At 42.4% G+C, this 22,790-nt stretch overlaps 1 protein-coding gene across 1 annotated transcript in view; it reads left to right on the top strand.

The window, feature by feature from the left end:
* The window catches only part of cdh18a (cadherin 18, type 2a), a 101,360-nt gene that overhangs the window by 33,302 nt on the left and 45,268 nt on the right, over window positions 1-22,790 (top strand). Inside the window, exons 2-3 of the mRNA XM_060905602.1 lie at window positions 3,661-3,955; window positions 9,599-9,718. Of these exons, the coding sequence (XP_060761585.1) occupies window positions 3,661-3,955; window positions 9,599-9,718 (415 nt within the window). The remainder of the gene's footprint in view (window positions 1-3,660; window positions 3,956-9,598; window positions 9,719-22,790) is intronic.

The following is a 22,790-nucleotide window of genomic DNA, read 5'->3' as shown; positions in this document are numbered from 1 at the left end:
ATAAGTGTTTGGTGTTGCAAGTCCAGTCCAGCTTGCTGTCCAGCCACAGCCCAAGGTACTTGTAGGAATCCACAGCCTCCACCTCGACTCCCTCGATCAGAACTGGTCGTGACCTTGGTCTGGACCTCCCAAAGTCAATGACCAGCTCCTTGGTCTTCGAGGTGTTGAGCTGCAGATGGTTCCTGTTGCACCACACAGCAAAGTCCCTCACCAGGCTCCTATACTCCTCCTCTCTGTCATCACTGATACACCCAACGATGGCTGTGTCATCGGCAAACTTCTGAATGTGACACAGCTCCGAGTTGTAGCAGAAGTCTGCAGTGTACAGGGTGAAGAGAAGAGGGGCCAGCACCGTGCCCTGGGGTGCTCCGGTGCTGCTAATCACAGTGTCAGACGTGATGTCCTTCAGCCTGAAGTACTGTGGCCTGTCAGTGAGGTAGCTGGAGATCCAGGTGACCAGGCAGGGGTCCACTCGCATCCTGTTCAGTTTGTCCTGAAGCAGTAGTGGCTGGATGGTGTTGAAGGCACTCGACAAGTCCAAGAAGAGGATCCTCACTGTGCCATTTCCCTTATCCAGATGCGAGTGGGCTCGGTGTAGCAGGTAGTGGATGGCGTCTTCCACACCGACACCTGCCCGGTACGCAAACTTCAGACAGTCCTGGGCATGTTGTACCTGGGGTCTGAGGAGGCTGAGGAAGAGACACTCCAACGTCTTCATCAGATGTGAAGTGAGTGCCACCGGTCGGAAGTCGTTCAGCTCGCTGGGCCGATTCTTTTTGGGAACTGGAACGATGATGTCTTCCAGAGGGTGGGCACTCTCCCCAGCTGCAGGCTGAGGTTGAAGATGCGTTGGAGTGGTTCACCCAGTTCAGCAGCACAGGTCTTCAGTAGTCGGGGACACACCTTGTCCGGGCCTGCTGCTTTCCTGGGGTGAAGCTTCCTCAGTTGACCTCTGACCTGGTCTGCAGTAATGCATGGAGGAGTCTCTGTTGAGGTGGGGGAGGAGGGGGAGGAGGGGGCTGCTGTGATGACTGGGGGGAGGTGTGTTGAGGGAAGAAGGAGAGATGGCTGCAGTGAGGGAGAGGGTGGGGGGGACGTGGGCTGGTTTAACCTATTGAAAAAGTCATTCAACTCATTTGCCCTCTCCACTGTCCCCTCAACGACTCTGGTCTTTGTATTGTGGCCTGTGATGGTTTTCACACCTTCCCAGACCTCCCTCATGATGTTCTCCTTCAGCTTCTGCTCCACATTCCTCCTGTAGCTGTCCTTAGCTTCCCTCACGCAGCATTTTACCTCCTGCTGTGCTGCTTTCATCACCTCCCTATCCCTGCTCCTGAAGGCGGCCTTCTTCCTGTTGAGGACAGCTTTGATTTCCTGTGTTACCCATGGCTTGTTATTAGGGTAACACCGTACAGTCTTGGCAGGGGAGACCACATCTGTACAAAAGTTGAGGTAATCCGTCAGACAGTGTGTCAGGCCCTCTATGTCCTCACAGTGTGGGCTAAGCAGCACATCCCAGTCTGTGATGTCATAACAGTCCCTGAGGGCATCTTCCATTTCAGGGGACCACCTCCTGATGGAGCTAGTTGTTGCAGGCTGCCTTTGAACCAGGGGGGTGTACTTCGGCTGTAGAAGAACCAGGTTGTGGTCAGACTTCCCTAGTGGGGGGAGGGGTGTGACTCTGTATGCATCCCTCACATTAGCATACAGCAAGTCACTTGTCCTGTTGTTCCTTGCTGGACAATCCACAGCCTGGTAAAAAGCAGCCAAAGTAGAGTCCAAAGTAGCGTGATTAAAGTCCCCAGAAATGATGATAAATGCCTGAGGGTGCTGTGTCTGCAGCCTTGCTGTGACAGAGTGAATCCTCTCACATGCAGCGGCTGTGTCTGCCCTCGGAGGGATGTAAACACAGATGGTGATCACGTGACTGAACTCCCTCAGCAGATAATATGCTAGCCTGCGGCTAATGGCGAGCAGCTCCAAGTCCGGGCAACATAAAACTGTCTTTACGGAGATATGTCCCGGGTTACACCAGCGGTTGTTAACATAACTGATGAATCCCCCACCTTTGCTTTTCCCGCATGTATTAGTGTCTCTGTCAGCTCTCACAGCAGTGAATCCCCGCAGGTCCACATCAGCATCCGGTACAAGGTGTGTTAGCCATGTCTCCGTAAAGATAAATAAGCTGCTCTCCCGGTAAATCCGCTGGTTGTTCAGAGCGGAAAGCTTGTCGACTTTATTTGGCAGCGAGTTCACATTCCCCATGATAACGGAGGGAATGGATGGTTTGTAGCACCGCCGGTTGTCTGCTAGCCTAGCCTTTAGCTTAGCTCTAGCCTTGTAGCCCCTGGGTTTCCTCCTCAGCTCCGCCGGGATGGGGTGTCGTATCCTGGCTCGTCCCATTGTTTTCAGGGCCAGCAGCTCCTCTCTCGAATAAGTGAGAAAACTGGCTCCTGGTTGCGTGTTAAAGTTAAAGATATCCATGTTATATAGTAAAACACACTATGTCTTCGTAAGAAAAGCAGAAAAGTAAAAAAAAAAAAGGTGGAAAAAAAGAGGTTTAAAGAGCTAAAAACTACAGAGCTACTGGAGAGGCAGCCGTCTCACACAGCGCCATAGAATCTCTGTCATTACCGAAAGATTCACTGAGTCAACACTGATTCACTGGCTGAATGAGACAAGAGCGAATCTCTGTCATTACCGAAAGATTCACTGAGTCAACACTGATTCACTTGGTGAATAAGAGAGGAATGAATCTCTGTCATTACTGAAAGATTCACTGAGTCAACACTGATTTGAGAAGCAAATCTCGGTTATGAATAAAATGATTCACATACTGATTCAAACATTGACTCACTGAATGAACGAGAAGCGAATCTTGGTGATGTCTGAAAAGATTCACTTTCTCAAACACTGATTCATTGAACAAGTGAGGACAAAATCACTGAAAGATTCAAAGAGTTAACACTGACAAGGAGCAAATCTCAGTCATGACAGAGAGACTCACTGAGTCAACACTGAGTCGCTGAATAAGACAGGAGTGCATGTCGATCATGACAGAAAGATTCACTACTCAAATACTTATTCAGAAGGTTTTATGTTTGGAACTCTGTGAGACAGAGTCCCGACGCATTTATCCGACTCACTTCGCCGCAGTTAAAACATGCAGATGTTGGTAATAAAATGATGGAAGACTTTCACAGGAAACCTGTTCACGGTGAGGAATAATAGCTCGGTATTGTGTTCAGATTTTTGTAAAGGAGGTTTAAGTACAGCGGTTGCTGCTGCTGTCTGAAACATTTCAGTTTTAATTTCACAAATTCATGGCAAAAGGTTTTCACAAACGAGCAGGTTGACTGCTCCGAGTCCTTTTAACATGCAGCCTTTCTTTTCAAAACGTTCAGTTATTTAAAATATGGACAGGTTTTGTTGGATCAGGGCTGAGAGAAGCAAAATACGTTACTCGTATAAATTTACAGTAGATTTCCTTTGTGTTCCATCTCACCTGTGGATTTCTGGATTCTGAAGTTTATTATTTTCTTAAAACCGCACTTCCTGAAGTGTTTTATTCTTTATTTTAGGTATGCTTTATATCTATTGTGTCATGATTACTGTATGTAATCCACTACAGACTCGTTCATTTCCTCTGTCCTTCTGCAGCTGCACTCCAACTCGGATAAGGGTGATGGCTTGGTGCGGTATCTCCTCTCAGGAGAAGGTGCCGGCACCATTTTCACCATTAATGAGTCTACAGGAGACATTCATGCCACCAAGAGCCTGGACCGTGAGAAGAAGAACCACTACGTCCTTCACGCTCGCGCCGTCCACAGCATCACGCACCGCACCGTGGAGCCCGAGTCCGAGTTCATCATTAAGGTTCAGGATGTGAATGACAACGCACCTACCTTCCCCAACGGCCCGTTCACTGCCTCCGTACCTGAGATGGCCGACATCGGTGAGTGTGTGTGTGTGTGTGTGTGTGTAAAAAGAGAGGAAGCTTTAGGGAAGAAAGTAGATGATAGTGTGATGGAGATAGAGTGTGTGTGTGTATGTGTGTGTGTGTGTGTGTGTGTGTGTGTAGGAAAGAAAGGTAGGAAAAAAACTAAAAAATAAACAGCAGTGAGATTAAAAAGAGGCAAAACATCATAAAAACACAGAGAAACAGAAAATATTTTATTCTGGACTTTAAAGGTAAACTCTGTCCTGAAACACATTAAACCTGTTTATCGTGGTGTCGTATCGGCGGCACGCGTCCTCAAACAAGCTGCTCACCCTGCCGCTCCGGTGGTGCTGAACAGACAGCGCCCACCATCTCGACACGCTCTGTTGTGGCATTTCAGCGGCACCGGTGTTATGGACTGACAGCACGCGCGGGACCAGAGGGCGGGTCCTGCTGACTCTGCTCAGCTGGAGCGTGCTAATGATCTCCCCTCTGTGAGGCACCGAGGGAGTATAAAAAGGCAATGCTGCAGTCCACAACAAAGTAAAGTCAATCTCGCCATACGGCGCGTCCTAATGCCCAAGTCCTATGCTTCCAGACAGCGGGAACGAGAGCCTCCGACGCCCCAGAGATGCTCCAGCAAGCGAGAGCCAGCCGCCCAGCCTCCACTTCACGCCCTCGAGTCCCAACCCAGCACCAAGAGCACACACACACACACACACAGACACACACACACACACACGTTCACCGCAATCTCACTTTGAAGAAAAGAAATACAGAGCACTTTCTTCTGCACCATCCCACTGCCTCCCTAGCCGGTTTCCAGCACCGCTCTGTGAGAGCTTACATGATATTTTAATGTGTGTGATGTGTTTCGAGATTCTGGTGCTAATTTGCTAAGTTAGCTCGATGGTGTGTCACTTTGAAGTTGTTATTGCGAACGCTGTTACAACAGCGTTTAATAGGATAATGTATTTTTCACCAGTTTCACAGATCGCTGTTCGCTCCAGAAAACAAAAGAGTTCCAAAGACATTTAAACATCATATTAATGCAAGATGGAGACTCTTCAGGTGAAATATCTCATCTCATCTCATTATCTGTAGCCGCTTTATCCTGTTCTACAGGGTCGCAGGCGAGCTGGAGCCTATCCCAGCTGACTACGGGTGAAAGGCGGGGTACACCCTGGACAAGTCGCCAGGTCATCACAGGGCTGACACATAGACACAGACAACCATTCACACTCACATTCACATCTACGCTCAATTTAGAGTCACCAGTTAACCTAACCTGCATGTCTTTGGACTGTGGGGGAAACCGGAGCACCCGGAGGAAACCCACACGGACACGGGGAGAACATGCAAACTCCACACAGAAAGGCCCTCGCTGGCCACGGGGCTCGAACCCGGACCTTCTTGCTGTGAGGCGACAGCGCTAACCACTACACCACCGTGCCGCCCCTCAGGTGAAATAAATTAGCTAATATTATAATGTCCGAGTCGAGTAGGTTATGTCCATGAACGCTCATATTTGTACTTTTCAGAGGCGTTATGTGTGTAAATGGTTGTAACATTAAAAAAAATCAGTGATGTCAGGATCAGTATCGATGAGTACCAAGAAACAGTCTGGAACAATGGTACTGATTAGAGATCCAGGTTCAGCATCGACCCGATAACCAACAACAATTTTAAAAAATAGTGGAAATTGAAGGAGGAAAAAAGAATGAATTTGAGCCAATTTGATTTGTTTTGTTCTTGGAAATGTTTACATTAACACACCGGAATTATTTTTAATCTACACTCACTGGAAACTTTAATAGGAACATGTTGATTCTAGGATCCCTGTTCTTGGCTGCAGGACTGGAGCCCAATGTGTTCTTCTTTCGGCTGTTGCATGCTGAGATGCTTTTCTGCTCACCACGGTTGTAAAGAGTGATTATATGAGTTCCTTCCTGGCAAAAAAGCTCGAACCACCTCAAATCTGTCCATGTTCTGATCTCTGACCCTCTCTTATCAACACGGCGTTTGTTTCCACCCACAGAACTCTCGCTCGCTCACTCGATGATGTTTTTTGTTTTCCGCACCATTCTGTGTAAACTCTACAGACTGTTGTGTGTGAAAACCCCAGGAGGAGATCAGCAGTTTCTGAAATACTCAAACCTCACACTCATCTGGCTCAAACCAACACCCATACCACAGTGAAAGAAAGAAAGTCACACTTCACTGTGAGATCACAATTTTTCCTGTTCTGATGTTTGAACATCGTGAACATTAACTGAAGCTCTTGATTTGTATCTGCATGATTTGATGCGTCGTGCTGCTGTCGAGGGATCGGCTGATTACAGAACTGCAGGTGTATGTACCGGTACTGTATGGCTGGCCTGTGAGTGTATCGAGTGTATCCTGGCCGGGTGGGTCTCGATTTCAGCTCACACTCAAAGATTCCAGATTGGAAAAGAATAAACAATCTCTCTAGTATTGATGCATCCCAAGGAAAGACCCCATCGTTAAATGTATATCAAGTGATGATGTTGCTCATCAACAGGTTTGGGGAAGCAAGAAAGGAAGCAGTGATACAGACAGCGTGTCTAACAAGCCAAGAGACAGAAATAAAATGAGACGAGAAAACAGGAAGCGTAAGTAAGGAGAGTAAAGACGGCAGAGGGACCTGTCTGATCCAGGAACTGCTCATGGCTTTATTAGCTGGGTCATCAGTTTGTGACGGAGCACTGCAGCATCTTTTTCCACGTCTCGCTTGTTTGCAGATACAATTTATGAAATCTTGGCGCGGTTACAGAGAAAGAACCTCAAGAGAGCATTCGGCTTTTGAAAAACAGTTTCAGCCGAGGAGTAAAAACTGTTGTTTCAGCAGCATGCTGGATCAGCCCCGTACACGGCACATTTCACATGCTGAAAAAACCTTTTAGCTTTAGCGTCATTTGTGCTGACGCAATGATCCTCTAGCGCCATTCCTTGGATTGTTTCCCATTTCTCGAACGCTGCTGTTTAAGCTGAGCAAAACACAACACCTGCTTACCTGCTTTTCATCTAAGCAAGTCTCGTCGAATCCGGCTGATAAATAACTCTGCAGGAATGTGTTAGGAAAGCACTAATTGTGTGCAGACCTTTTCCTCCCCCTTGCCATCGATTAGCCAAGCTCAGGCTCGAAGAGCTGAGAAGTGATCAATTCTTCACAACCCTCTCCGAGCACACACACACACACACACATCAAAGCACTCCCATTGAACTGCCTACTTCACCAACTGGATTTACCGAACCCACTCAGAAAAAAAAAATATATGTTGAGAATTACGAAAGAGAATACATAAGCGTTTCAGATCGAGTTCACTCTCTGAGGTCTCCAACGCAGAACACTGATGGATGGAATGATTTGTTTGAGTTGATGGAACATTCCCTGGCCGAACAGATCAGCAAGAACTGCTGGAGACCAAAGGGATACATTTTTATCTGCTCGACTAATCCCCAAGAGGAAATTATTGTTTTTTTCTCCCAGACATGTGGTTCAGAGTGCAGGCTTTGCTGTGCTACAGCGCTCCTGGAGCTGTTACACTGAGAGTTAAGGACTTTACTCAATCATGCAGTGGAGCTCTGGGAGGTCTGGGTTTGAACCTATAATCACCCGGTCACCAGGTCTGAAATTCCCGAACTGCCTGAATTTTTTCTCTTTGTGTCAACATTTGGTTTATTGAATGTGAGAGCGGCTCAGAACTGTGATACAGAAATAGCAGTGGGTTCGATGATTCCACAGAAGAGCTTTTTCTGTCTGTCTGTTGATTTGTTCAGGAACGTTGTGTATTTTTATTATTTTCTGGCTAAACTGAACGAATATTTCCCTACCAGATTTACCGTACAAACGTTTCCCTGTACTCGTGTTTGATAGATGCCAATCAGCCATAAATTATCCCATACATTTGGAGTTTTGCCTACAAAACTTCAAAGAAAGCTGAAGATGACAAAATGGAGACTAAACATGATAAAATGGCCTCCGAATCACGGTGCATGCGAAATGTTGGCCAGTTACCTACTCAGTAAGGTTCTTTGGAAATCTTCAGTGGTAGGTTAATCTCTAACATGGACCTCAAGCAGGCTTGTAGTACTCGAGTCCAACTCGTGCCCTAATTTTAAGGACTCGTGACTTGACTTGGACTTGAGCACTGATGACTCGGACTTGGACTCGGACTCGTGCATTAACTGCATTTGGACTCGTAAATTGGAGACGAGGACTCTGATTTTTTCTTTATTTTTTTGTAACATGCCATAATAATTTGTCACAAGATATTTATATCTACATTAATTTTTATACTAATTTTGTCCAAGAGAATGCACATTCACCTGTTCATGCGTCATGTTCTGCAACAAACTAACGTTAATGGCGCTAAAATGCCTGGAGAGACGCCGCTAGGATTGTCCACTTTGCTTACAGACTTCTCGTGCAGTGGGAAAAAATGCACTGCTACTGAATGTGTTCCACATGTAGAAGAACTATCGAGGAGACGATGGGGACTAGGGTGCATCAGTTGCCCTCACTTTCATAAAATCTGATGCATTTTTGTTCGGGTGTTCCTTTTCACCAATAAAGACATCCTGTAAAATGTTTTGACCATATTCAAAAGTCTAATGGTGGCACCATGAGGTTCATTTTTTGCCAAAAAACGCTTATTTTATGTTTTCGTGTAAGGTTTGAATCACAATGTTGGACTCCATTTATTGATTTCTTGTGAGCCAGAGATGATGTTAAGAACCTTTGCAAGGGATTGAGAAGCATTAATGTGATTCATAATACATTTGTATTGTTTAAAAGTAGTCGAACAATGATTCAATGAGCAGCTAAAACTCAAACTGTGCTTGATAATATATTTAGAATATGTACTAAAAATGTATATCTAAGATATTTGGTATACTCTATAAGGTGCCATAATGTTTCATGAAAAGTGATCGAAATTTTGTCATAAAAGTCATAAAATAGCAGCTTTTTCCATAACTTTGAGCTCCTGGTGCCACCATTAAACTTTTGAATTTTGTCAAAATATTTCACCCAGTGTGTTTTCTTACCAAAAGGAACATAAAAACAAAAATGCATCATGATCGGAGGAACTTTTCATTTTTAGGGGGCAACTGATGCACCCTAATGGGGACGACCTCGAACTTCAATCGTCATTTGGTAAGACTCCACCCAGAGAAGGAAGTGACACGCTACAGTATGTTCATTGCTCTGTTGATAGTGGGCGGGGCTTGCTGAGCGATGAACAAGCTTTTTACCTATAGTCTATTAACTAAAACGAGGCAGTCGAGCAGTAACGTTAGTCCAACACAGTAGCAGAGACACTTTCACATAAAGGCAGCAACAGACACCGTCACATGGTGCGGATGGAGTCTTGTTCTCGGACTCGACTCGAAATGTTCTTTAATGACTCGTATTTGAACACTGGAGACTTGAGACTGGACTCAGACTCGAGGTTTAGTGACTTGACTACAACACCGACCTCAAGTGACTTCCAACTGACAGGGTAAGAACGGTTGGTGTGCCCCTTGGAGCACTTCCATTGTTTACAACTACCACCACCTTGGGGCATGAAAGATTTGCACAAATTCAACCCGCTCACTCTAAACTACTTTACGTCTTTATTTTCTTCTCCATAGGAACGTCGGTTATCCAGATCACTGCCACAGATGCTGATGACCCCACATATGGAAACAGTGCCAGGATAGTCTACAGCGTCCTGCAGGGCCAGGCATATTTCAGCATCGACCCGAAAACTGGTGAGCAGAATCAGAGCATGCCTTCTTCTTCTCCCTAATCGTGCTATCTATATATAGAATCACTCTTTCCCTCTGTTATTCTGACTTCTACCAGTAGCCAAGCAGTTCATTTTCAATATAGTGCTTTCACTAATCACTTGCCTAAGATATGAACTGTAATATATAGGGTTAACGGGGACAATCAGGTGCTTGGACAGAAAAAGCTGTCACTTGTCTTTTTTTTTTGAGTTAAGATGTAGACACTAAAAATGTTGGCAGTAGAAAGGTTGCGATGCCCATCAGTCAAGAATAACAAGGGCTCTATTGTTCGAGAGTCTCGTGTCTACACTGAATGAAAACTCTCACGTGGCAACTTTTTTACATCCAAGTGCCTGTCTAGTGGCATCCCTAATAAATATAGTTACCTGATTTTTTTTTTAATTTTGATTTTTTCTTTTACTGTATGCATATCTAACATTAGCGAATAAGCATGTAACGATATATCATGATGATAAATTGTGATATAAAGTTATAACTATTTGAAACGATGAAATAAAAAATGAATCACAATGATGATCAGGTTGCGTAATCGCTTAGATTTTCCTCGCTGTAACTGGATTGTTTGGACATCAGAGGTTGCAATAATGTACCATATACAGAATGTTAAGTGCAATTCTACACGTAGCCTTCTTAGGCCTTTAATTTGTTGTTTTTAAAGCGAGACGGCCTTTTGATTTCATAAAATCAGTGAAATTTAGTTCCGTCTGAAATGTGGTGATTGTGATATCTGTTTATTTCTGTAATATCTCACAAAATATCAGGCCATTCTGTGGCTGGGAAGTTATTTAATTTGAGGGGATTAAAGCAAATAATGTGCATGAAATCGCTCGCTTGGCGCAGTCAAGCAGACAGAGGAAGTCCGTGTGCGCATGCGCAGGTTTACCTTCTTCTTCTTCTTTTGGGTTTTACGGCAGCTGGCATCCACAATGTCGCATTACTGCCATCTACAGGTTTCCCTTTGAGCGTGCACTGACAGTTCCATCATTCTGTCGCTAAACGAACAGCTGATCACACCGAGGTGCTTGCTGAGCGCCCATATTTATTAGTTTGGTCCTGCGTTTCCTTTCCTTCATATAGAACATAACGTCTTTTCTTCTCGCTTTCTTTACGTTACTGTAGTCGGTCTTTCACATTTCATTCCTACACTCACGTCCTCCATTTTTCTCTCCTGTTTCAAATTTGTATCCCACGATGTCTTGCGTGAACGGGGAAAGCCCACCACGTGATGCATGACAGAGTATCTTGAATTGGGTCATGGTGAAGCAGGAAAAAATAGCGGAGAATGTCGAGCCACTGTGGTTTTGTGTGATTGTGTACAAATAAATAGAACAAGAAATCATTGCGCTCTCTCTCTTTTTACAGACTGCAGAAAGATAAAGAAAAGAGAACCAAATAGAGGGAGTACAAATGTTTATCAGTTTATTAAGAAAAGGAAGATTTGTTATTAACTTTTTTAATCAAAAGTATATTTTTGTTAACAGGCTCCAACTCTGCAAATGTGGGGAAATACTGTAATTATTGTTGGTTATTAAGAAAATGAAACAAATTAATTAAATAAAATTGAATTTAGCAAAGGAACTTTGAAGTTGATAAAGAATAGGAAAATTGATTTGTGTTTGTTTTTTTGGGAATGAAATTTTCTTTGCGTAATTTTTTTTCAAAAATATCATGGGAAAATTGAACTGCAAACCCAATATCGTGAATTGAATTGAATTGAATTGCGAACTGGCTGAATTGTAACATGCCTCTTATCTAACACACATTAATAGATTTTATTGTACATTTATGAACTCAAAACATTCAGTATTTACAGTGACAGGAATCAAGAGCACATCGTTCTTTCAAGCGGGAAAATAAAGATGTGAGATCACTGATGTGAGACGGTGGGAAGGGGGCGGGGCTTTCGAGGGGGTGTTAATTAAAAGTGGAAGGCTCACAACATTCAATCAGTCCTGATTCACGTTTCAAATAAGTTTTATTGACTCTTTAAGACTCAATACGTTCTTATTGACTCTTTTGCGTATGTTTGAGTGATAACTTGTAGCAGTAAAGATGAAATGTTCGGTTCCCAGTCAAACTGGGTAAAGCTTGGCTTCTAATCACTAAAGAGCCCCATGACACACCCAAAAGCTTGTGCCTCATATTCCTGAGTCGATTGTTGGAAATATTCGATAAGCAGACACCAGTGCTCATCATAAAAGTCAGCTTCTGTGTTTTCTCCAGCAGAAAAGTAATCAGCGTGTGAGTCAGTCCACTGCAGCAGCTCCTTAAGACCAGAGCATCAGGGATCCCATTAAACAACCTTCTTATTGTGCTGGTTATTGTGCCGGCCTCTGCAGACTATAATTGACGGCCTCTGTTATTGTAGAGGGCCTTTCAGCCTTGCTGTTCTGTGCTTCGAAAGAAATAAGAAGAGCCTCTGAGTGGTCTCCTCCCTCCCACGAGCAAAATGCATCTTTTGTTGCCTTGTCTTTGTGAAAATAGAATCCTGGTAAATGTCTGTATACCCCTTTGAGTGCATAAAGTGGACGGATTTTGTGTGTGTGTGTGTGTGTGTGTGTGTGTGTGTGTGTGTGTGCAAAGACAGTAACAGATGGTATGTAAAATGCAAAAGAGAGAAAGAGATAGATCGTATTGGGTGAGCAAGAGAGAACGAGCATTGATTATCTGTTGAACTGGACTTGAACCTGTCCGTAAAGGTCTAATCTAAAATTCCGGTGATGTTTCAGGGAGAATGATATTGCTCTCTTCTGTACGGTAAGCCATCAAAAGTGAATGACCATTTCAAGCTGTTGTGAGAGAAAATGGTTCGCATTGAGCATAAAGGATATGAGTGTGTGACATAAATGTATTTCTCTCCTATTGTTTAAGGAGGCTTTTCATGACAAGTTCAAATAAAGCACACTAAATGGTGTTAATACGAACCAGAATATAGCAGATAATATAATAGAAAAACAGAAGATTGTATAATAGTAGACCGACTTGTGAAAAAGGCTGATGTGTGTTTCGTATCAGGATGAATGAGACTAAGACGGCACAGAGCCTTCTTTTTTTTATTTATAAGTCAATCTTTGATCATTCAGAAATCATATAACAATACTGAAGACGATGAATATGTTTACTAACAATCTGATTGATAGATAGATAGATAGATAGATAGATAGATAGATAGATAGATAGATAGATAGATAGATAGATAGCATTATGGAAGCATAATAGTCAGAAATTTGTTAGCTGTGTGGCCAGTGATAGCTAGCTACCTTTACTTTCATGATATTAAAGGTAGACTGCCTTTCAGATTTTTCAAGTTAAGGTCATAAAAAGAATTTTCCCCGACACCCAATTATTTTTGTTTAGTGACCAAAAGCTACTGAATTTGAATCACAGACTTCCAATTTTCTTAGTTTTTTTTTTAAAAATAGAACAGTTAATGAATTTAGAGCCATGTAGCCCTAAATTCTCCACTATTTTTTCCTGCTTCACCATGACCCAATTCAAGATACTACGTCATGCATCACATCGCGTGGTGGGCTTTCCCCGTTCACGCAAGGCATTATGGGATACAAATTTGAAACAGGAGAGAAAAACGGACGGCGTGAGTGTGTGAATGAAACGTGAAAGACCGACTACAGTAACGGAAAGCAAGAAGAAAAGACGTTATGTTATATTCGAAGGAAAGGAAACGCAGGACCAAACTAATAAATATTGGCGCTCAGCGAGCACCTCGGTGTGATCAGCTGTTCGTTTAGCGACAGAATGATGGAACTGTCAGTGCACGCTCAAAGGGAAACCTGTAGATGGCAGTAATGCAACACTGTGGATGCCAGCTGCTGTAAAACCCAAAAGAAGAAGAAGAAGGGAAACCTGCGCATGCGCACACGGACTTCCTCTGTCTGCTTGACTGCGCCAAGCGAGCGATTTCATGCACGTTATTTGCTTTAATCCCCTCAAATTAAATAACTTCCCAGCCACAGAATGGCCTGATATTTTGTGAGATATTACAGAAATAAACAGATATCACAATCACCACATTTCAGACGGAACTAAATTTCACCGATTTTATGAAATCGAAAGGCCGTCTCGCTTTAAATCAGAACAGAAACGTGGCATGGTAGCAGGTTTCCCCCAAAAATGACTATAAAATGATCACACAGTGAACTTCTGGTCAAATCCAAAATATAATTTAGTAATCTCCATACAGGACACTTTTTCAATGGAATAAAAATGTGTTCTATTCCTTTCTAGCGAGTTTCATTCATTTGGTTTGATAGCATGCAATATTGTTAGCATATTGCTGATCCTATGTGTATTACATCATTCTATGCAATGGAGAATGAGCATTGAATATGGTTTACGATATTGCATGGTTGTCAAGACAACATGATGTCACACATCGGAGACGTAAAACTTCTGCGCTAGCGAGCGACTGGGACAATTTGAAAACAAACATGGCCGCCAGGTTTGCTTTGTTACAAAATACGGAAGATTTTGAGAGAATTTTGAAAGTGAAAGATGCGTTGAACACCCAAAAGGAATGTGTATGAATAATAATATTGGCTCGATTTTTTTTCATGGTCTATCAGATATATTCCATTCAGCTACTCATCTTTGATTCGTTCAGTATCATGCTCGCTGAATGGAGTATATCTGATAGACCATGCAAAAAAGCCAGACAATATTATTTACAGTAAATGTCTAATCTTATTTCCCGAAACACAAAAACGATGTTCGTAACAGTTGCCTTAAAATTATCCGTGTACCAGTTAGGTATGTAAACCTCAGGCTTCCACATGATATGATACAATATGATTTTCATATTTGATGATGCCACTTCATACAATATGATATGATACAATTCGTTGTCATCACCTCCGAACGATATCCGACAGAACTTTGTTTAGAATCGTGACTTGGCTGACCGTTAATTCAACAATTAATGTTCATAAGTGATGTAGAAACCTATTTGTCGAGTATCATAGTTAAGGTGTAACTTCACCCCCAGCTCTGAGGATAACTCCACCCACTGAGTAATTTTGAAAAATGCTAAAACGTTCTGGGCTGAGGAATGGGGGTGGGGCGAGGTGGGAGGGGTATATAAACTCCAATGAGTCTTGAGCATGAAAATGAGCATGGTTTCACAGACTCCCACTGAAGGGCGGGGCTGGGGGAGGTGCTTAGAGGGCAATAACGTTCTTTTTTTTTGGAATAAATTTCCTGACATGGAGAACAGTCAACTCAACATCAGCATCGACCTTGCAACGTTCAGGGAGAGTTTAACCAGTAGATGACTTTTGAATCTTTTTCAACACCAATTTTTATAAAAATGTTCATTTTGTTAATATTAACACCAACACTGATGTGTTTCATCACAGTACAGTTATAACACTTAGTTTACAGCTAAAAAAAACACATTCTTGTGTCCAGTACACCTTTAAATCACTTGTGCATCAGTTTAAAAATAAGACTTACAGTGGTGCTTGAAAGTTTGTGAACCCTTTAGAATTTTCTATATTTCTGCCTAAATATGACCTAAAACATCATCAGATTTTCACACAAGTCCTAAAAGTAGATAAAGAGAACCCAGTTAAACAAATGAGACAAAAATATTATACTTGGTCATTTATTTATTGAGGAAAATGATCCAATATTACATATCTGTGAGTGGCAAAAGTATGTGAACCTCTAGGATTAGCAGTTAATTTGAAGGTGAAATGAGAGTCAGGTGTTTTCAATCAATGGAATGACAATCAGGTGTGAATGGGCACCCTGTTTTATTTAAAGAACAGGGATCTATCAAAGTCTGATCTTCACAACACATGTTTGTGGAAGTGTATCATGGCACGAACAAAGGAAATTTCTGAGGACCTCAGAAAAAGTGTTGTTGATGCTCATCAGGCTGGAAAAGGTTACAAAACCATCTCTAAAGAGTTTGGACTCCACCAATCCACAGTCAGACAGATTGTGTACAAATGGAAGAAATTCAAGACCATTGTTACCCTCCCCAGGAGTGGTCAACCAACAAAGATCACTCCAAGAGCAAGGCATGTAATAGTTGGCGAGGTCACAAAGGACCCCAGGGTAACTTCTAAGCAACTGAAGGCCTCTCTCACATTGGCTAATGTTAATGTTCATGAGTCCACCATCAGGAGAACACTGAACAACAATGGTGTGCATGGCAGGGTTGCAAGGAGAAAGCCACTGCTCTCCAAAAAGAACATTGCTGCTCGTCTGCAGTTTGCTAAAGATCATGTGGGCAAGCCAGAAGGCTATTGGAAAAATGTTTTGTGGATGGATGAGACAAAAATAGAAAATTTTGGTTTAAATGAGAAGCGTTATGTTTGGAGAAAGGAAAACACTGCATTCCAGCATAAGAACCTTATCCCATCTGTGTGGTGCTAGTATCATAGTTTGGGCTTGTTTTGCTGCATCTGGGCCAGGACGGCTTGCCATCATTGATGGAACAATGAATTCTGAATTATACCAGCGAATTCTAAAGGAAAATGTCAGGACATCTGTCCATGAACTGAATCTCAAGAGAAGGTGGATCATGCAGCAAGACAACGACCCTAAGCACACAAGTCGTTCTACCAAAGAATGGTTAAAGAAGAATAAAGTGAATGTTTTGGAATGGCCAAGTCAAAGTCCTGACCTTAATCCAATGGAAATGTTGTGGAAGGACCTGAAGCGAGCAGTTCATGTGAGGAAACCCACCAACATCCCAGAGTTGAAGCTGTTCTGTACGGAGGAACGGGCTAAAATTCCTCCAAGCCGGTGTGCAGGACTGATCAACAGTTACCGCAAACGTTTAGTTGCAGTTATTGCTGCACAAGGGGGTCACACCAGATACTGAAAGCAAAGGTTCACATACTTTTGCCACTCACAGATATGTAATATTGGATCATTTTCCTCAATAAATAAATGACCAAGTATAATATTTTTGTCTCATTTGTTTAACTGGGTTCTCTTTATCTACTTTTAGGACTTGTGTGAAAATCTGATGATGTTTTAGGTCATATTTATGCAGAAATATAGAAAATTCTAAAGGGTTCACAAACTTTCAAGCACCACTGTACTTTAACACGCAGCTTCTTTGTCCTTTTCAATAAAAATAAGCCATTTTGATGCTAATCGTCGCATCGATTCATTTCAGTCGATCGTATCATTATGGCATTGTTCCACTCCAGTCCCAGTGTTTCATTATCTACGTGATTATGAAGAGTTATCACAGTTTTCCATGGACTTTTTCAGACATGGCATGGCGTCCGTTCCTGGTACACTGGATATCAATCTCGCAGGTTGCTTCAAGCCTTTTCACTTTGAAAGGAAAATCTTTCATGCTACAAAGAAAGCATTCCTCATCACTCTCATGGCCAGAGAGTGTATGGATTTCTACCTGATCGATAATTCTCGGCTATCGTGTTCTGAGCATATACAGTTTGTTGCAGAGCATATAAATAATTTTCACAATGAGGCGTTTATAAATTTCCTGGGCTCATGCTGTCAGTTCCCTCAGGAACCTATTAGCATGAAATGGTGGATTAGACATTTCCCACAGAGGCTTTCTGGGAAGATTCCTGGGAGCGAGTAATCCCCTCAGGATATTTTTGTCCCTGGGCTGTGTATTCCCTCGGCTACGGGTATCACGTACCTGCTGAGTTTAACGACGGTAACAGGTAGAGGTCATGATCAAGGCTGCTCGAGGTTGAGGTGTCATATTTGCAGGGTTCGACACGGATGAGTGGCAAGTTTGATGGTTTAGAAGAAGGCTGATTTGGTTTTTTTTCCCCTGGAGCAGTGTATAAATGTGAGCATCCGTGTGTGTTCGTGTGTGAGCATGTGATTGTATGAATCATATTCAGGATAAAAACAAAATGATAAAAAAAGAAGAGGTACAGTGCTGATAGAGGCTCATGTTCCTTTCACACCATGTTGTAGAATAATTATTCGACAAAAACAAAGTCAAGCTCAGTCAAGTGTTTTTCGTGTTACATTCATTTTATTACAAGAGAATTAAAAAAAAAATCTTGTTTTGATGAGAAAACGTCACATTATTATGAGAAAATTATGAGCATTTTGTTACTGCAAGATGCTGGTAAACATCTTGTTATTACCAGGGTTAATACAGTTAATGAAAACTAAGACTAAAAATAAAACTAGCAGTGAAAAAAATTTGGTTAACTGAAATAAAAAAGCATTAAAAAAACTACAATGAACAATTCAACACAAATGAAATAAATCACAATTAAAATCAGCTTCGTTTTCATTTTCTTTCATTTTCTCCTTAAAACAGTAACTCACTACTTCCAGTAGGGGCAGTAATGTAACGTAACATCCGCTACTGTAAAACTCCGAAGAAGAAGATGTTTATCGGACAACACCTGATAAACTAAAACCAACACGAATGCTAAATAAAAACTAAACTAAAACTAGTCAAATCCTCAAAACTAAAACTAAAAAAATATGAACTACGTACGAAAAAACCCCCACAAACTAATAGACTAATTAAAAATAAAAACTCTTGAAAATTTAAAAACTATAATCACATAGTTTATAGTTTGTACTATGACAAAAACATAGCTTTACGACAAGATCTCGTAAATACGAATAAAAGCATCTGGCTTCTCTGAGAAAAAACTTCGTTATTACGAGAAAATATCTTGTCCAAGAAAGTATCTCATTCTGCACAAAAGATCTTATGAATACAAGGAAAGTGTCTCATTAAAATGAGAAAAGCATTTTGTTATTTTGCTACTGAGATACGTAACTGATACGTAAGTGTAAAAATATTAAATTTTTTTTTTAGAATGCCATGATGTCTTCTTGGAGTAACACGTACGAGGCCAAAATCAAGCGAATGAATAAAAACCGATGAATTTAAACACTGGATTAAATCTTTATAACTAACAGCTGTTCTTACACACGAACACACTTTCATCACGAGACTCCGATGGAAATGCCCTGGACACGTTCCTGTGTTTTTGCCGTGTCTGGATGAGAGGCGTGTGATGTTCCATGAGCCTCAGTGTGTCGTGGTTCCATCGTCCATCGCTTGTCAGAGCTCAGTCCATATTAAACTCATGATGGATGATTTTTATCAACATCGCCAATGAGAGCCCCTCCCCCAACCCAACCCCTCCCCCCGTGCGATCCCCTCGAGCGCTGGTGTTATGAGCTAACTCACCTTGACAGCATCGCACAGGCTGCTGATCCCAACTGAGAGCTTCTCAGAAACTGTCCAATGCTTCTGGGCTGCTCTGCTAAATGCGAGAGAAGTTCTCGCCCTGTTCCGCCTCGCTGTCTGACCTTATTTTCTCTCTTCACTCTCTCTCCGCCTGTAGCGAAAACACCGAGGGACTATTTAACACGAACATTTTGCTTTTTGCACTCAGTGTTGCGCTGAAACCCTGCGAGCTGGCAGGTGAGATCTGCTCAGGATGTGTGAGGTGGCGTGTGTGAGGCGTGCTCTGGGGCTGAACGTGAGCGCACGTTGATTCGCTCTGGCGTGTGTTCGGAGCTGTTTGTGTCAAAAGTTATGCAAGCTTTTTAAAGCGATTTTGTAAAATAAAATTAACTTTTTGTCATGTTGGTTTGCAGAAATATTTGCAGCATTTTTCACAATATACAATAAGCATCATATATCTACACTCACCGGAAACTTTAATAGGAACGCGTTGTTGATTCTAAGATCGCTGTTCTTGGCTGCAGGAGTGGAACCCAATGTGTTCTTCTGTTTTCTGTTGTATGCTGAGATGCTTTTCTGCTCACCACGGTTGTAAAGAGTGATTATATGAGTTACTATATCCTTCCTGTCCATGTTCCTCTGACCCTCTCTTATCAACAAGGCGTTTGTTTCCACCCACAGAACTGTCGCTCACTCACTCGATGATGTTTTTTGTTTTCCGCACCATTCTGTGTAAACTCTACGGACTGTTGTGTGTGAAAACCCCAGGAGAAGATCAGCAGTTTCTGAAATACTCAAACCTCACACTCATCTGGCTCAAACCAACACCCATACCACAGTGAGAGAAAGAAAGTCAGACTTCACTTTGATTGAGATCACAATGTTTCCCGTTCTGATGTTTGAACATTGTGAACATGAACTGAAGCTCTTGATTTGTATCTGCGTGATTTGACGCATCGTGCTGCTGTCGAGGGATCGGCTGATTACAGAACTGCAGGGAACAGAACAGCAGGTGGATGGAGCATTGTTTTTATGCCCAATCACCTGTTTACTGATATCATCGAAGTTTTCCGTGTTTTGTTGCGTTTCTTGGTAAACTAAACACCAATTTAGTGAGCGAACCAAGCGCTGCCATACTGGATGATGTCACTAGCTCGGTGATTTGCTGAAACTGAGTGTTGGCGGGCGGCACGGTGGTGTAGTGGTTAGCGCTGTCGCCTCACAGCAAGAAGGTCCGGGTTCGAGCCCCGTGGCCGGCGAGGGCCTTTCTGTGCGGAGTTTGCATGTTCTCCCCGTGTCCGCGTGGGTTTCCTCCGGGTGCTCCGGTTTCCCCCACAGTCCAAAGACATGCAGGTTAGGTTAACTGGTGACTCTAAATTGAGCGTAGGTGTGAATGTGAGTGTGAATGGTTGTCTGTGTCTATGTGTCAGCCCTGTGATGACCTGGCGACTTGTCCAGGGTGAACCCCGCCTTTCACCCGTAGTCAGCTGGGATAGGATCCAGCTCGCCTGCGACTCTGTAGAACAGGATAAAGCGGCTACAGATAATGAGATGAGATGAGATTTGTTTGTTTGTTTCGTTCAAGATTCATTTTGCTTGCAGTGAAAATAAAAAGATAAGTAAAGCGAAGTAAACAAAACAAAAACAAACTGCATGTTTCTCAGTTTTACTTCATAAAGCATGAGTGACGCTACTACAGCTCACTCACTCACAAAAATATTATAACTTCTTAAAGTTGGTCAAAATGTGCATTATTCTTCTACAATTCCGAATTCTGAATATTTGTTTAACACTATGAAATTATTTTTCAGTCATGATGTCATGGATTAAAGTTTTCCGTCGTGTGACGGATTTCCGTCAGCTGAACTCTCCCAAGGCCAAATGTGAGGTCGGTGCTGATCCGAGAAGAATTAAAATGACGGGTGGTTGGGTAGAGATTGGGTTATAACACTGATGTGTTGCAACACCATCAACTATCAGCAGGGTTTATTTAACTTTTTTGTTTTTGAGCCATGCTTTGTGTCGTTCATTTCCTAGGTTTGATCATGTTTAAACGTTCTCTGTCTACGGTGCGGCATTAAAAAAACATGCGCTGTCAAAATTGGTAAAATACATTCCCATGTGCTTGGCATGCTTGTGTCTGACCATTTCTGTTTTGTATTAAATTAAATCTTGCCAAAATGACTTAGTTCAAACCTGGAAATATAGAAATAGAGCATGTTAAAAAATAAAGCCCGGAAAGCCCGCTCCTCTGCTTCAGCCAGACTTGAAGACCCGACGGTGCAATGCTTGCAGACTGTCAGAAGTAATTAGACCTAAATTTATAGCTAACAAATCAGCAGATGCCCCAACAATTATTATTTTCGTTAGGCCAGTGTGTAAGGTATGTTAGAACCGTGCCTTATAGCCTACGTTGTATCACAATTTAAAGGACGTTTGAGGAGTTGGAGGCTGCGAGCGCAATGATGTTCTGACATGCGCTAAACTTTATTCCCTGAAAATCATACACCAGCGTTCAATGCCCCAAACAGTCAAAATGTCTAGAAGACTATGGTTAAATAATAATCATAGCCTAGTAAGTTAAATTACGTCAAAACATCTGTTTCTGGCCTATGAAATGATGGAGGAAAATGAGAACGAACGCAAAGTAGATAGCAGCCAACTTCACGCGATCTTTTAGGGAACTTAACACTCGTGTTGGCCACAATATTTCTCTTAATAAAATCTTGAATTGTTTTTGAAGTCGTATTCAACACAAAGTAAGGTCAAATTATAATTTTAATGTAAGCGAAGATCCAAACTTTTTTCTATATTGACGTCGAGCATAGAGGAGCATGTCATTCTGCTTTCGGTTTCGGCAGCATGGATGCGCTTTACATGAAAGAAGGCACTGATGTGTCTGCCATCGATAAAGGTGTAAAAAACAAGTGGAGGTGGGCTTGGCTGTACGAAATAGGTGAAAACGGAAAGCCATTTAGTTCATGGTGCAAAAAACTAAACATTCCAGGCGCTTGCATTTGTGTGGTTTGCCACAAAAAAATAATATACGGAAGCAATGGAAAGAAAGTGCAATAAATTGACTATATTAATTCATTAATTAATTGATAATAAAGTTATCAGTTCTAAGTTAACCATTTTCAGAATTTCATCGAAATCCACCCATAACCCCCCCCCGTAGAATTTCATCGAAATCCACCCATAACACCCCCCGTAGAATTTCATCGAAATCCACCCATAACCCCCCCGTAGAATTTCATCGAAATCCACCCATAACCCCCCCCGTAGAATTTCATCGAAATCCACCCATAACCCCCCCCGTAGAATTTCATTGAAATCCACCCATAACCCCCCCCGTAGAATTTCATCAAAATCCACCCATAACCCCCCCCGTAGAATTTCATCGAAATCCACCCATAACACCCCCCGTAGAATTTCATCGAAATCCACCCATAACACCCCCCCGTAGAATTTCATCGAAATCCACCCATAACACACCCCCCCGTAGAATTTCATCAAAATCCACCCATAACACCCCCCCCGTAGAATTTCATCAAAATCCACCCATAACCCCCCCCGTAGAATTTCATCGAAATCCACCCATAACCCCCCCTCGTAGAATTTCATCGAAATCCACCCATAACCCCCCCCGTAGAATTTCATCGAAATCCACCCATAACCCCCCCCCCGTAGAATTTCATCGAAATCCACCCATAACACCCCCCCCGTAAATTTTCAGTCAAAATATTTTTTTTGCTTTAATCCATGTGATGTTCCTCCGCATTCACATAATATGACCCAAGTCATGCTAATTTTAGCTACTTTAGCTTTTCTATCACTAAGTATAATAACAAT

The sequence above is a fragment of the Neoarius graeffei genome, chromosome 23 (genome assembly GCF_027579695.1).
Source record: "Neoarius graeffei isolate fNeoGra1 chromosome 23, fNeoGra1.pri, whole genome shotgun sequence".
Taxonomy (NCBI): domain Eukaryota; kingdom Metazoa; phylum Chordata; class Actinopteri; order Siluriformes; family Ariidae; genus Neoarius; species Neoarius graeffei.
The sequence above is the reverse complement of the archived record's forward strand: the minus strand, read 5'-3'. Positions and strand labels throughout refer to the sequence as shown.